The sequence below is a fragment of the Pelodiscus sinensis genome, chromosome 1 (genome assembly GCF_052426305.1).
Source record: "Pelodiscus sinensis isolate ZL-2025 chromosome 1, ASM5242630v1, whole genome shotgun sequence".
NCBI lineage: Eukaryota > Metazoa > Chordata > Testudines > Trionychidae > Pelodiscus > Pelodiscus sinensis.
This window is the reverse complement of record NC_143052.1, coordinates 342,350,496-342,367,089: the sequence shown is the minus strand read 5'-3', so window position 1 is coordinate 342,367,089 and position 16,594 is coordinate 342,350,496. Positions and strand designations below refer to the sequence as shown.

The window sequence follows — 16,594 nt, the reverse complement described above, 5'->3', positions numbered from 1 at the left end:
TTCACAGGAACAGGCATAATATATCTTAAATTCTTTTAAGATGCTTATCACCTTGGTAACTAAGCTCTGTACCAAAGCTGTGGAGTACTGAGTCCCTAAACAGCAATGCAGTAAAAGCTTTGTCATCGGCATGTTGGAGGAATGGGGGAGTGGTGCCCGTAAGTCAACAATTCTGGTTAACTAAGAGTGGCTTGGATGTGGAAGGGGGCTCAGGGTGCTTGACTGGAACTGTGGCCACAGAGCCAGCACTGAGGATGGAATGGTGGGGAGCACACAGAAACCTTGTGGCTGTTCCTCCACCTAGCCACACAGAGCCAGGTAGGGAGTGTGCTGGCCCTGCACCAAATGAACCTATTGAAGATTAGGAATGCCGGTTTCTAGAGCTTTCTAGTTAGGAAAGTGACATAAATACAACTTAATGTATATGCGTAGTCTTGCCTGTTCCCAGTAAGCATTGTTTGCATGTTGGATTTTTTTACTTCATCTATTCCTCCTTGCCTTTCACTTCACCCTACAAGTGTAGAGATTGGATGGCCAAATGCCATGGGTGGGTGGGGGAAGGGTGGCGGAAGGTGGTGGCGGTGGCCTTGTCTGTTTTGAATTCTCTCTAGGTAGAGTTTGATTTGGTTTTAGAATAACTAATGGATCAGTTACTTTTTCATAAAATATAATTCTAGGACTTGTTCTACAGAATAGTTTCCATTTTAAAAAATTAGTATTTGTATTGTACTACATATATATTTGTACCTAAAGATGGATTTTCCTCTACTCACTTAATTGTTTTCCCTCCTAGAATTTTATAGGAGTGAAGTGATCAAGAATTCCCTGGTAAGTTGATTAATATTAGTGATCTTGTATAGAAATCCTTATGCATCCCTCTGATAATTTGTTCACTCCCAAAGATTAATGTCCTGTTGAAATAAAAGGGGAATGTTTCAGATTAATGACAACCTGAGGGTGGTGATAACTCAATGTCATGTAAATCTGAATTCTACAGCTACTGTTGTAACTGGTAAAAGTAGCCCCTACAATTGCTAACTGGAAGATCTCTTGTGCATTTGACAATACTGTTTTAGTTGGTTTCACTATTGCACCTCTTAGCAAGAGGGGAAAATAACATCAAAACTGCAGAACTCAAATGCATTAGTAAATCTGCAAAAACTGTTAAATGGGATTTGGGCCAGGTATAGTGTACGAAACTACAAATAACTCACTACTTAAAACTGTTTCAAGTTGCATGACATCTTGGGTGGTAGAAACCTAGGAGCTGACCAAAACAGATGGGAAATTTTATGGTCAAGAAGGGTGAGATCATCCTTGAGGACTCAACTTGAACCTTGAATTGTGGTTGTGATAGGGAAAGAGAATCTTAGACTATGAAGGAGGTTCTTCTCTTCATCCCTTGCCCTGTCCCCAGAAATATGATCCTTGGTTGATAAGGGGTAATGCTGTGGGCTGCTGTTTGCTGTAAGGATTGCTTCCTTGAAAAGTTGTCTGTTTTACCTTGTACTTGGTCTGACATACAGGGAGAAGGGGAGGAAGAAACTTACTCCCACTTTTCAGTAGGTCACAAGTCTATGCAACATTTAGAACTGGCTTCTCTTGGACAAGTGATTGTTCTACTGTCCCTCTTTGGGATATCTTGGTTATAACTTCCCCCAAATGAGTCTCGCAAAGGAAAGCAAATCACATTTCAGTAGTTTGGGGAAAGAAAATATCAAAATCCTATGCTCATTTCAAGACCTCTTCCAATGTGTGGAAATCCTAGATGATAAATTACTGCATTAGCAAAAACATTTCAACAAATTACAAATATAAAACATTGCTCCAAAAACAAACACAAAACCCCTTCATTCATAGAACTAAACAAAACATTAAAGGCTAATTCGCTTTCATGTGTGCATTTTTTTCATTCTGTTCCCATGTTAAAAGTTTTACAATATTCTGTTTAAAACAGAAAAGGGTAAATCTGGCAAACTATGTGAATCATTTAGTAGCTGGCTTCAGTACTGTTCTAAGTTGAGCCTTTCTGAAAGTGTTAATGGCAGTGGCTGTACATACAGTGATGCTGGATCAACCCTACAATCAGATGTTTTTAATAAGAAACTATTGTGACGTGTAGATTCAAAGCGTGGTCTACTTTTTCTGACTGCTGTGAGCAAAGTCCATAAATGTTTCCCCCTCTTCCAGAAATCACACAACAATCTAGTATAATTAATCTCCTTCCTCCCTTGCCTTAAAGCCAACTTGCATATAAAAAGCTGGCAGCCTAATATTTACAAGTAATGCCAATATGAATAGGAAGGAAGAATGTAGCTTAATGAATTCCAGTTACGCTTTAACAATGATTTAGAATAACTTTGAAAATGTTATTGTTTTGACAGTGTTTCTTTATTCATCAAAATTCTAAAAATCTGAACTGTAGAGCTTCTAAATTAAGTATCTTAGTATTGCTGGCAAACTGTATTGGAGGGACTAAAGCTGCAAAGCGCAGCAAATTTTATGTAGGTTGGAACTCCTTGGTCCAGCACTCTTGAGACCTAAGGGGTCCTGAACCAGGGAGTCTGCCGGATCAGGGGTAGTCAATGCTTCCCTGCTGGCTGCCCCACTCTCAGACTCCTCTCCCTGGATCTCCCAAGGCTGCTCCCACCCTGTTGCCCTCTCACTGCTGCCAGAGTTCCCCAGGATTCATCAGACCACCTGGCTGCTGATGGCCCCACTCAGACACCTGGATCTCCCAAGGCTGCTCCCACCCTGTTGCCCTCTCACTGCTGCCAGAGTTCCCCAGGATTCATCAGACCACCTGGCTGCTGATGGCTCCACTCAGACACTATCAGCCTTACTGCCACTGGGTGCTCGCCGGCCAAGTCTCTCCTGTCACTGCCTGATTCCGTGCCTGCTGGAGGTTCTCTGGCTGGGGCCATGCCAGTCCTGCTGCCACTGAGAACTCCTTGGCATGGGACTGCTTGGCTTCTGCCTGACCCTGCTGCCGCAGGAGGTTCCCTGGCCTGGAACTCTCATTGGTCCTGAAACATCCATCGCCCAGCTGGACAATGGATGTTGCTGGACCAGAGTCTCTCAGATTTGGGAAGTTCATCTTGTCACTCTTGTAGTGTAGGTGGTTTGCCTGTGAGCAGTGTGGAAATATGGTCCCTACTTTCAGGAGCTTACAACTTTAAGAAATTTCGGTCCTAGAAACTGAAAGCTAAAACTGGTATGTGTTAACAGTCTGTACAAGTGTGTAACCATGTAAAGGAAACTGATTGTTAACTCTTTATGGCTAAACTCTTTGCTAGCATGCACTGGATTCTGGCCCTGCTCTTGGGGACCTGCCTGCCACCCCTGTGCAGCCGGCTCCCTGGAGCTGGCAGCCAGGAGCTGGTGCACACCAGGAGCTGGCTTACACTATAGTAGAATATCTTGAGATCATTTCTTATACTACTTGCCGGCTTTCCAGGGAGCCAGTTGCTGGCCCCACTCCCAGGGAGCCAGCTGCACAGTGAGCTCTGTAGTAGAAATCCCACATGGATTTTTTTTTTTTTTTTTAATGGTTACACTGTTACTTTTTAAAATTGTCTTTATTACATTTTCTCAGTTTTGCCCCAAACAGGGATTTAAATGAAAATTTATTATTATTTTTTTTTTTAAGAAAATAAAATGCAACGACCTGAGCAATACTGGGTAAATCTTCTGCTAGATATATCAATAGTTTTCCTACTAGGAAATTGTAAGAGGGTGGGAAAGGGGCTTCTGTAAATCTTACAGGAGAAAATAGATACCCTCTGGAGTTTTTTCACTTGGTTATCCTCACAAAATTCTCTATCATTCACACTCCAGGGCATCTACCCTTCACCATTCCTAGAGTTTAGGGATGACTCTCTTAATATAGACTCTAGGGATATGAATTACTAGTTGACTTTCTCTCCCCCTCCGCCCCCCTGCTGCCTCTATGAAACTCTGTGGGCAGCAAGGGGCCAGCGGGGGACTGCGTGAATCTCTCGCTGTCTCAGTGCTCCTCGCAGCGCTTTTGCCTTTGAAGTGTAGCAACAGCCTTGGGTCTGTTGCTATACTTCAAAGGTGGGAGCACTCTTATTGACTAATTGAATAGTTGATGCAAATTGCATCAACTATTTGATTAGTCAATTAACCAAAATTTTACATCCCTTATAGGCACCCACCTGTACCCATTCATAGGGCTTAGGCATATCCTTATACTCTGGGTTTGTAGGGTCTTTTACTAGTGGAAGAGCCTTACATCATAATAGCCTAGTTAATCACTATTAACAATTAGGGATGTTAAATTGTGGCTAGTAAGCTAATTGAAGTAAGCTTCCCTGCTGAGCCTCTGCCTCCCCTGCTCCCTGTAAGAGACGGTGCTGTGGGAACCGGCTTTTAAGCTCTCTTCCTGCCCCCCCAACACTAGCTCCCCCCCCCCCCCCCCACACACACACACTTGCTGCCTCTGATAGAGGCAGCAAAGGGAGGAAGCGATTTAGTTGCTTACATCCCTGTTAACAATCACCAAAACCTGAATGCATACGCTAAGCATACAATGCTCACTACTCCCAATAAGACTGAAGAGCTTTTCTTGATGGCCACTCAGGATCAGGCTAATCTAGGGAACTGAAGTTTCTACACAGTGTCATTGGCATAGGATTGAGGCCTCAGCAGCTCTTATCTTGGAGCTGGTTCTCAAATAACTTTATTTTTTTGGACCCCAGTTCATATAGTGTAACTTGAGTCCTGCTGAGTCTGTTGTGGCAAAAGGCAGTTTGAGATGCCAGGAAATTATTCAATTATGACAGGAAGTAGTAGTTGGTCAAAGCCTTGCAGCAGTGGATGGAAATGGGAGCCAAACTAGGAATCTTGATCAGAAAAGAAAAAGTTGTGAATGATGGAGCAAAGTCTCCAATGGCTTGAGCCTTTTCATGGGAAACTTTGTAGAATGTTGATCTTGCAGGGTGTTACTTTCATGCTTGCAGTCTGAAAGTTTGACATACTTGGCCTCTTTAAATTTGGACAAACAGTATGTTACACTGAAATAACCCCAAGGAATGTTATTCTTCCTTCATCTTTATCTTACTCATCAACAGAATCCGACATGGAGAAGTCTTGACTTTGGAATAATGCCTGATCGCCTTGATACATCTGTCTCCTGTTTTTTGGTGAGGATCTGGGGTGGCAAGAAAGAGCTCTATCAGCTGTTGATCGAATGGAAAGTCAATCTAGATGGGCTGAAATACTTGGGTCAACAGGTAAATTAAAAGCATGTGTTCTTGATCTGTGAATTGAGTAGCTAAAGTCTTTTTCTTTAACAGAGTTGTAAGTTCAAGGAAAACAATATAGTAAGCACAGTATTTTAATTATGGAATAAAATGTAAAGGGACCACTAATATGCGTAGCTATAACCATTGTAAGGAGCTTTACATAATTTGAATAGATACAATATACTTTCTTTAGCTATTTGAGCTTCTTAATCACAATAGTAGCCCTAAGTGAGAAACATTTTGACATTATTACTCTGAATATGATCAGTTTATTTTCTTTAACGTCTCTAATCGTACTGTGCTAATACTACTAGAATGCCAACAATGCCCTTGACACATTACACTCTTTAATAATCCAGTTATAGCTTGAGACCTGGGGATGGTGTTAACCTTGGAACTTTTTCTCTAGGCCTGGCAAATGACTGGTCTGATGTGGGTTTAGTGTTTGTGGGTCTTATGGAACTAATGGCATCTTTTAGTTATGATTTTATATAAATACATGTCATTAATTTAATGTTTTCTTTAAACATCTAACTGAAATAAAAGGAGATCAAGTCATAACTCATGAAACAAATGCAAGGTGTCTGTTCCTCTTAATTGCATATAGGTTGACACTTTTTTTAAAACTAACTTTCTTGGGTTAATGTACTGCCTGCCCTTCATTGCCTTCGAGTTCACTGTTCTAAAACGACTTTAAAAGATAGAAATTCTTTGAAATGTCAATTATAAAATAAGCTTGTAATGAAAATGCATTTGTTGTTAGATCAATACTTGCAGAGTAGAACATGATTTTTTTTTCAGTGTTCAGTTTCATTTTATTACAGGAAATAGGTCCCTGGAGAATATTCCCCCAACTCGGGGTGGGCAGTAAGCCAGAGGCGGTCCACCTGGTGGGCTGCCAACTCTTTAACTGCACATCTGCGGGTACGGCTACCTGTCAGCCACAGATTGCCATTCCTGGCCATGGGACACTGCTTCCCACTGCTCCTATTTGGCTGGGAATGGTGATCTGCAGCCAACGGGAGCTGCAAGCGGCAGTACTTGCAGATGTGCTGGTAAATAAAGTGCTGGTGCTAATGCTAGTGAACGTGTCTGGGCTGCTTATTGTCCAGCCCTGCTCTAACTCTAGCTCTCTTGTTTAAGTATCCTTCCCCACTAGCACATCTAATGTAGGACCAGTTTTGTGTTCAGCCATAAACAACAAAGCATATGATCAAGCTAACTGTGTATTAACTGTTGAGAGTTAGCTTTTTTTTTTTTTAATAACTGAACAGTCTGAATAAGCCATTTCCTTATTTGTTTTTATTACTTTTGATCTTCCTACTAGTTCTGTACTTCTGGCTCGGGGCAAGGGGAAGCCTTGCTTATCTGCCCCTGTAAGTAGCTGTAGGTGCTATATAGTGGTTAAGGCTGGTTAAGTGCCAGAATGGGTAGGAATGGTGTCCCTAGCCTCTTCAGAGGCTGGGAATGAGTGAAAGGAGAGGGCATTACTTGATTCCCTGTTCTGCTCACTTCCTCTAGGACATTTGGTACTGGCTACTGTTGGAAGACAGGATACTGGGCTAGATGGACCTTTGGTCTGACCCACTATGGCAATTTTTAAATTCTAAGGCAAATATTAATTTTTATTTTACTACTAGGAAGATGGGAATAATATCACTGAGCATATCCGCCATTTCCTGCTTAGATGTGGGAAAGGCAAGTGCATTCTCTACGGTAATAGTTCAGTTCCTTCATTGGCAAGGGCCATGTGCCAATAGCATTAGAGGGAAGAACTGAGAAGGCAACTGTTATAAAAATAGAAATTTAATATTAAGCTTGACTGCAGGTAAACTAAGTTGACCCTAATGCCGTTGGTGTGTGTTTTTTGTTTTTTTGTTTTTTTGTTTTTTTTACAGATACATGCTCGAAACCCAAATGAAGTAATTTTTGGTTTGAATGATGGCTATTATGGAGCTTCTTTTGAACAGAAGGTACAAATACCTAATAGTTATGCAAATTGTGTAGTAATGATGGTCACAGGCTGTGATTAAATGCTGACTCGAGGCTGGGATCTACTGGCAAAATGTTACAACAAATAACTTTTTTCAACGCCTAATGAGAACTTCTAGGATTGGGATTTGTAACACTTGTATTAGTGACTGTCTACTCTATCTGTAAGTGGAACCCCCAGAAACCGTAAAACGCATTATAGGGATGTTAAATATCAGTTAATTGAATAGTTTAGTAACCTCACGAATTCTTATTGGTTACTCAACTATTCTGTAGTCCCTGGAGGCGGGGTCAGGAGCCAGTGTGCTCCAGCCTCGCCCCCAAGAAGCCCCCTGCCACTCCATGCTGCTGCCTCTGTGTCAGAGGCAGAAGCACGAGCTGCCAGGTGGGAACTGGTCTGCAAGGGGAGCCAGTTTAAAAACCAGCTCCCCATGTGGACTGTCTGCTTGTCGCCCCATGCTACTGCCTCTGATAGAGGCAGCAGCGCGGGGTGGCAGCAGCCTCTGTCTGGGGGGTGTCTGAGCTCCTGGACCTAGGGTGAACTGGAACTGAGCCAGGCTGCCTGCCCCCTTGCTCCTATACATTTTAAATGCAGAATTACAGCAGGGGTAGGTCCCGGACCCGTTACAAGTCATGACTGAGCCGGGCTGCTGGCCAGCCTGCTAAAAAAATTTACTGGCAAGGCGGGGGAGGGGAATGTGTGTAGTCTATAGCATTAACCTAAAGGCTTTTGGTTATCAGTTAATCGACACTACAGACAGTCCCCGGGTTACGTACAAGATAGGGACTGTAGGTTTGTTCTTAAGTTGAATCTGTATGTAAGTCGGAACTGGCGTCCAGATTCAGCCGCTGCTGAAACTGATCAGTTTCAACAGCGGCTGAATCTGGACGCCAGTTCTGACTTACATACAGATTCAACTTAAGAACCCCAGGCATCCCCAAGTCAGCTGCTGCTGAAACTGATCAGCGGCTGATTCCAGGAAGCCGGGGGCAGGGGCTTCCTGTAGTCAGCCACTGGTCAGTTTCAGCAGCGGCTGACTTGGGGACGCTTGGGGCAGAACAGCTGGGGTGCTGCTGGGTTGGTCCAGTAGCGCCGCCGCTCCTCGGCGCTACTGGACCAACCCAGCAGCACCCAAGCTGCTCTGCCCCAGGCGTCCTGATTCAGCCGCTGCTGAATCTGACCAGCAGTGGCTGAATCAGGACGCCTGGGGCAGAACAGCTGGGGTGCTGCCCGGTTGGTCCAGTAGCGCCCAGAGCGGCGCTACGGGACCAACTGGCAGCGCCCCAGCTGCTGTACCACAGGTGTCTGGAGCAAAGCCACGGAGCACGGGAGCAGCGGGACAGCCCAGATGCGCCGTGGCTGTCCGCTGCCCACGTGCTCCGCGGCTTTGCTCTGCTTTGCCCCCCCCCCCTCCTGGTCTGCAGACCAGGGGAATGGGGGGGGAGGGGGGCAAAGCAGAGCCAAGCCGCAGAGCGCGCTGCCAGATGACAGCCCAGACGTGTCTGGGCTGTCAGCTGACGGCGCGCTCTGCGGCTTGGCTCTGCTTTGCCCCTCCCCTCCCCCCCCGGTCTGCAGACGGGGGGGGGGGAGGGGGGGCAAAGCAGAGCCAAGCCTCGGAGCGCGTGGGCAGCGGACAGCCCTGTCCGCTGCCCACGTGTTTCGCCGCTTTGCTTCCTCTCTCTGGTCTGCTGGAGACCAGGGAGAGGAACCCCGTTCGTAACTGCGGACGGATCCGCGTAACTCGGGGACTGCCTGTATTACATCCCTAACACAGTATGGCACAGACATAGTTCAGGCCTGTTGAGATGCTATAAAATTGTCATTTGAGAGGGGTGGACGTAAATCTAGTAGCACATTGACAGAATTGGTTTATTTAATTTTGAATTTGATTTCTTCCTTACTAAATTAAATTCTTGAAGTTCTAAGGCAAAGTACAACACCTTTCAGTATAACTTTGGTTTCCTATTTTAAGTTAATTTTTGTTCAGAAGTGCTGGTCATACACTTAGGAGCTTACAGGGAATCTCTGACGCAGGCCTGAGACTGCTTCCACATTCAGAACCCCTTAGGTTCTATCCTTGCAACATGATTTTTGTTATTTGCAGTAATATGAAGGTGGTACATCACACATCACCCCCATATTGGTGCATATAACAAAATTCATTCCGGTCAGGGGTGAGAAACTAGAGGGAATGTTGTCCTACACTAATACATAGGCTCCTTATAAGCCAGCTTTACATTTGGTATCCCAACACCATTGTTCGCTATCAAGACTAATGGGAAATTGGTTTTGTCATGATAACCAAAATGGATCTAGACTGCTGGCACAGAAAATTAATAAGGTTATAGAGGATTTTTTTAAACTAAAGTTGGGAGAAAAGCAGAAGCTGCAGAGGGGCCCATGGTTTGGTCAGAGGCATCTGTTAAGGGTGAATTTATTACAAGGGCAACTCTGTATCGTAGTACAGAAAATAGGAAAGAATTTGGAGAACAGAGAGGAGCTGGACTCGATGACCTCTCGAGGTCCCTTCCAGTCCTATGATTCTATGATTCTAATGAAAAGTTGAATGTCAGAGTCTCAAGTAAACAGAACGTATGAAGGCCAGCATCTAAATATTGACAGATTGTACAAACGATTATATGCAGTTGCGAGAAGTCTAACTGCTAAGATGGGTAAACTAGAATGCCCAGGCTTTAAATGAGTAAATTGATGTAATTGGCATCTCAGAAATGTGGAGGAATGAACAGTATCTGGGTACGTCTACACAGCATGCTTATTTTAAAATAAACTATTCTGGAATAGCTATTCCAAAATAGCCTATTTCGAATTAGCATGTCTACACTGCAGGGAAATCCCAAAATTAGTCCAAGGTAGGTTTCCCTAATGTGGATGTACTATCTTGATTTAGAGCCTCAGGAGGCCCTGGGGAGGGATAACTTAGCCCCTCAACAGGGCCATTCTATATCGAAATAGCAGAAGTGGAGCATCCACGTGTGCCTTATTTCGAAATAGCTATTTCGGAAAAGACTTTACTCCTCGTAGAATGAGGTTTACAGATTTCGGAATAAGCTGCCCGTTATTTCAAAAATATTTCAGATTAACGGAATGGCTTTGTTAGACGCTCGCATTGTTTCGAAATAATGCTAGTTATCTCGAAATAACGGTGCGGTGTAGATGCACCCTCTGGTAATAGCAGAGTGCAAAATACATAGGAATAACAGGGTAGGTCACACTGCTGCGGGGGGGAATGGTATGATTATAAAAGCATAGTTAAATAAGGTAAAAATCTTAAATGAAACAAATTGTACCATAGAGTATTGGGACAGAAACCACATGCTTGAATAATAAGAGTATTAGCAACAGGCATATGCTGCCAACCACCTCACCAGTATGGTAACCGTGACTATGAAATGTTCAGAGGTTACAAAACTAGAAAATACAATGACAATAGGTGATTGAAGTCCAATTGACTGAGTAAATGTCACCTTAGGGCATGCAGATATAAAATGTCTATACCCCATAAATGACAGCTTTTCCTGGAACCCACAAGAGGAGAGGCAGTTCTTAATTTAGTTCTAAATGAAGTAGAAAGTCTGATCTGAGAGCACTGAGGTACAACAGCATATGCTCCAACTCCTCAGACAGAGACCTACACCTACAAGATCTTCAACAAGCATTCTGTAAACTACGATACCCACACGAGGAAGGGGGGCGGGGAGGCGACAGAGACCGATACCTGGGGATCTTGTAGCTGCCAAGGCCCAGGAAGTGCATGGGCTGCTCCCCTGTCCTCCAAAGAGCAGCACGGTACCTGACACGCTGGTCTGTTGCACGCCTGATGCCTTCCTGCGCAGGAGAGGGGGAGTCCTGGACCATGCTGGCCCCAACCGCTCAGGCAGTGTGTGCCTTGCTCCTCCTCAGTATGCGCTGCCCGAGCAGCTGGAGTCGGCACAGTCCCGGATCGCCACCCACCCCTGCTGCCTTCCTGCACATGGGGGAACAAAGTCCCCAGCACATGATGGACCGGCATTTTAGATACTGCGCCGGCTGTTGGGGCAGGGGGGAGAGCAGCCTGCATAGTTCTGGGACCTGGTGCGCAGCTGCAGAACTGCCCCCGACCCTGAAGGAAGCCTATGCTACCTCCGTTGACACTGGGAGTTCAGCACAGCGTTCAACTTGGGAGTTGCAGGCAGCAAGACGGGCTCTCACGAAAATTTTTCTGAGGCCCAGTATTTTTTTCCTAAGGACCAGTACTGGGCCATGGACCACAGTTTGGGAAACGTTGATCTATACAGTGGGGGAAGTGCAAAGCTGCAGTGCCATCTAGTGGCCATGGAGTAGATCTGCTTCTGGACATGTGTGCACTGGTTTGATTAATACAGAGAGGTGAATAATAGAGGATTGAATACACTGGGTTGTACTGCTACTAGTTGAAAGATAGGTAACAGAGTAGAAATAAATGATTTGTTTCCACAGAGAAGTGAATGGTTCGGTCTTCCAAGGGCCTGTCCTGTTCAGCACGATCATTAATGATCTAGAACAGGTGAACTGTGAAGTGGGAAGATGGATAATGTTCTGATCCACTATGGTAGTTCTTAAATTATTGTTTATTAACCAGAAGTAGTTTTGGTTATTTGTTGCTACTCTTAAACATCTTGACCCATTTAAGATTAAAAGAATAAGATACACATCCTGGCCTCCCGTTGGCTTTCATGCTATTGAGTGAAATAGTAAAAAGAAATTAATACTGGCAAATTTATTTGAGGAGAAGGGGTATTATTGATACACTGGTAATGCTGCTGTGTACCCAAACTAAGTATTCATTTTCCTGTGGCAGCTGTTCCATTAGTTTCCACTGTCAGGAAGGCTGATTTTAACGTGGCTGGGACTTGACCTATCCCTAGTCTCAGGCCAGCCAGAGGCTCAGGTATCAGGGAACTTCTTTTGTATGACCTTTGAAAGCATAACATGGAAAAAACCTAAATGGCTATACAAAGCTAATATAGAGTTACACAACCAGTTGAGGAGACAAAGAAGCCTTGTTCTTAAGGTTTTTTCCCTTAAACTCCTGTTTCTTCCTTTTTTGTGACAATGGGCTCTAGATTGACAGAGAAAGTTTGGGGGAAGAAGACTTAAAAAGTTTCTCTGATTCTTCTCAATTCTGTGTCCTAAGGGATATTCTTTTAACTCCTGATCCTAGCAGCTCAGTCAGTACGGGGTATGAATTCAAAACCATGTGCCTTGGTCACTGCTGTTCTGCTTGAGTCTACTGTGTGCCTTTCAGACCCTTCCCCTGCCTTCTCCAACTCTGCTTGTTAGTTCAGGTTTCTTTCCTTTTCACTCATCCTCAAGACTCCTAGAATTCTGTGGTTCCCTCACCTTGAGGTGTGTGGAGTACAAATATTGCTTCCTTGTCCCTTGAAGATGAAAGCTCTTTGCCTCTGCAGCAACCCACTCAGCAAGTGAGCCTTACTTGCTTTGAGTGAGTTTTTCTTCCCTCCTTGCTACAACCACTTAGCCTCCACAATCAATCAAGTGATTATTAGATCTTCCCTTCTCACTTCTCCATGCCAGCTGGGATGCCTTTAGCTTCTGTTCCTCCTGCAGTAGCTTGTGCTCTGCTCCATCCTTCCTAGTAGTAATAGCATATCTCCCTTGGGATTGCCCAGTGTTGGAGCAGGAGACAGATCTGAGCCACATGGCCAGGGAGCTGATTGGAGTAGGTTCTAAGAAAGGCTTCCCATATGAGGCTTTAAAATTTCTAGTTATAGTATCTGCGCAACCTCTAACAGTTTTTATTGGGAGTCTGTTTGACCTCTTCCTAGGTGCATGTGAATACTTAATGCTTTTTGGTTGTCAGCTGTTTTGTTTGTAGCTAGTCTGTACTCTTTTGAACCAGGCCAAGACAGATGCAGGCCAAATTAGCTCTCCAGGGACCAGTTAGTGGGAAGATGCTGAATTGTGGAGTCTTGGGTTTCACTTCCTCATTTCTCCATATCCTTTTTCTTTAAACTGTTTACAGTTGCTGCTTATCAACAAAACTGTTCCATGTTCCTGCAGGAACCTTTTGAGAAGTCTCTCTGCATCTGCCAGATGTAAGAACTGCTTTCTTCAGTGGTGGTTTTATGGTGTCTCAAAGAAAAGAGACTACAAGATTGTGTATTGAACTTGGTAACTTGAAACCATTTTTGTGACCCTGTCTTCTAGAACCTCTTGGCAGTGACTAGGTTTTCAGGTTACATCTCTGTCTTCCTTCTGCAGGGAGAGTGAAACCACTTCTGCAGAGACATGCAAAGTGATTGCTTGCTTGCTGCTTTCCCCACTTGTTTATCAACCAGTATCAGGTGGATCTTAACATTCCCGGAGCACTCAAGTCTTTCAAGTTGTGTTCCAGGCTGCCTCTCCAGAAAGCCAGTTCTCTCATTTAAAGGGGTGACATGTCATGCTCAGTGCCAGTATTAAATATTGCAGTGGGATGAAAGGGGAGAGATTTTCAATAAGCAGAAAACTACTTTTATTTGTGCATCCCTCCTTTTTTTTCCTTAGTGCTTTATACAAACAGCTTTAGAATTACTTGAGAGGTGGGCAGGTGGAGGTAGCCTTCATATACCCTTTCATTCTTCCTTTGGCTCTTTGCTTTCTGATGAGTGAATAATAAAGGCTACCATCCTATAGAAGGATGGGAGAAGAGAAGGGACTGACTGACTCGTATTAATGAGCAGTGGTTCCCTGTGAGCAGTGCACTTGTGTATCCACTTGAGATTCATATTCTGCTCAGCTGACTAGCAGAGTGCCCACAGCTAGATTTTTGTTTTCTACTGATGGTGCATATTTGCACATTCCTCAGGGCACATGGATGGAAAATATTAGAGGGAACATTGATAATGTCTTTCCCTTTCTGAAATTGCTACTTCCTCTTCCATTTTTTGAGGGGGGGGGGGGAGGGAAGGTGGAGGGAGATAGGACTGTTTGCCATGGTCTACTGCACTCTTAAAAGAACAGCTCTGTGATAACATACTTTGCTTTTAAACATGGCATATTCGACAAACATGAGATGCTGATGATCCAACTGCAATGCCTTGCAAGTTTCCTGCTTCATGTTGATATTTTAGTGAGGTTCAGATGGTGAAGTCTCGCTTTAGTATATTTCCAAAAGATGAATTCTATATGTCAAGCTCCTAACATACCAGAAAGAAAATGAGACGCTAAGACAGCTGAAGAAATGGTTTCCCCTTTTTAGAAGTGGCCAATTATGCATGGTATTGGTTTCCTAGTATTAAACTTGCATATTTGCCTCCTTGCTCTTAATAGTGACAAGTAGTTTGATAGTGTGTGTAAAGAAATGTTTTCAGTGGAAAGGGGGGAAAAGCCCCTACTGAATTGCCCATGGGAGATCTAACTGTGTCTAGCAGAAGACCTCCAAGTGGTTTATTATTAGCTAAGCTCTGCAACAGCCCTCTGAGACGGATAAAGGATATTTAGGTGGATTACTTCACCCACATTAAAGTGCAGTTATGTCTGTGGTGGAAAGCGGTAGCTGTTTGTTTTAAATTTATGATGCGTGATTAAAGTGAAGAAAATCACTATATTCTGCTGAAACTTTTCTAGGGACCTGGTGAAATTCTAACACTGGTAAATATATAAAGGTGAATGCCTGTATTTTTCATAGAATTGTAGGACTTGGTGGGACCTCAAGAGGTCATATCTTCAGTCTCTTGCACTCATAGCAGGACTAAGGATTATCTAGCCCATCCATATCAGGTGTTTGTCTAATCTGCTCTTAAACCTCTGAGATTCCACAACTTCCCTAGGTAATTTTATTCCAATGCTTAACTATCCAGAAAGGAATTTTTTCCTAATATCCATACTAAATTGCTCTTGCTGCAATTTAAGCCCATTGCTGCTACTTCTATCCTCAGAGGTTAAGAACAGTTTTTCTCCTTCTTAGTTACAACAGCCTTGTACATAATTGAAAACTGCTATCCTGTTCTTTCAGCCATCAAATTTTTAATGATCACATATGGCCAGTCCTCTTGTCCTATGGTGTGTGGGTGTTTTGTGTCTGACTCTTGTCTTCAGCAGAACAGTGCCTTACTGCAGTGTCCCAGCATTGTATTAGTGCTAGCGTTGCAAACTTTCTAATCACGTTAAACTGGACACCCTTGCCCTGCCCCTTCTCCAAAGCCCCTACCCCCCACTTACTCCATCCCCCACCCTCCATCACATATACTCCCCCTACCTCATTCACTTCCAGCAGGCTGGAGCAGGGGGTTGGAGTGAAAGGGGTGTGTGCCACCTGGGGGTGCAGGTTCTGGGGTGAGGCCAGAAAGAAGGGGTTCAGGTTGTGGGAGGGTGGTTCAGGGCTGGAGTAAGGTATTGATGTGTGGGGGAGGGTTCAGGCTCCTGTGGGGCAGCACTTACCTCAGGTTCCTAGAAGAGTCTGGCATGCCCAGCTCCTAGGCAGAGAGGCCCTGAGGCTCTGCCCGTACCTACAGGCACTGTGCCTCCATTCCTGTTGGCTGTGGTTCCTGGCCAATAGGAGCTGCAGAGCTGGTGCATGGGTTGGGGGCAGAGTGTAAAGCTCTTGCACTTTAGAGATGGGGATGCTGGCCATTTCTGGGGCTCTCACAGAACCAGGATAGGCAGGGAGCCTGTCTGCCTTAACCTTGCTATGCAGCTAACCAGATTTTTAATGGCCTGGTGAGCAATTCCTACCAGAACCTCCAGGGTCCCTTTTCGACCAGATGCCTGGCAACCCTAACTGGAACTTTTCCTTCCTGGTCAGCACTAGAGTTCTTCCAGCCCCAAGGGATGTGTCTGTTTATGTATTGAACCTTCCTGACCCAGAATAGCTATCAGTTTTGACAACATTGTAGCACAACATAATCCGGCACTTTCTTCCTGCCATCCCTTGTGCAGACCTTTGCCACATTTTTGTTTGATCCAAATTGTTAGGAAGCTTCCTTGCTTGTCCCAAGGAATACATGAATCTCTGTAGGGTATTTATGGAGTGGCTAAACAATAACTTTCTAATTGCCACTTCCTGAGACCCTTTTAATGTTGCATCTCTGAGAGCAGGTACTTGAAATCATTGTGCCATACCAAAAGTCTGTTCAAAATTGAATCTGGGGAGTTCCAGCAAGTTACATTTTACATCCTTTCAGCAGCTCATGCTGCATGGGATTACAGATATGCTAAAGAAAATAAAATGGAATATTAAATACTGCTAATAACTTTAGAGCTCACATTTATAATATTATGAGCCTGCTGTAAACCTGTGTTTTGTGGTGCCATCGCCACTCTGCTGAGAACTAAATTGCTGCTACTTGGTGCT

The 16,594-nt window shown here is 44.2% G+C and overlaps 1 protein-coding gene across 2 annotated transcripts in view; it reads left to right on the top strand.

Annotated features, from left to right (window-relative positions):
• UVRAG (UV radiation resistance associated) overlaps positions 1-16,594 on the top strand; it is a 127,384-nt gene that overhangs the window by 22,066 nt on the left and 88,724 nt on the right. The window contains exons 3-5 of one of the 2 annotated variants that reach the window (XM_075919535.2): positions 794-828; positions 5,094-5,165; positions 7,166-7,240. In XM_075919535.2, coding sequence (XP_075775650.2) covers positions 794-828; positions 5,094-5,165; positions 7,166-7,240 — 182 coding nt within the window. Of the gene's footprint in view, positions 1-793; positions 829-5,093; positions 5,256-7,165; positions 7,241-16,594 lie in introns of both variants that reach the window. The other variant, XM_075919534.2, reaches the window with a different exon arrangement.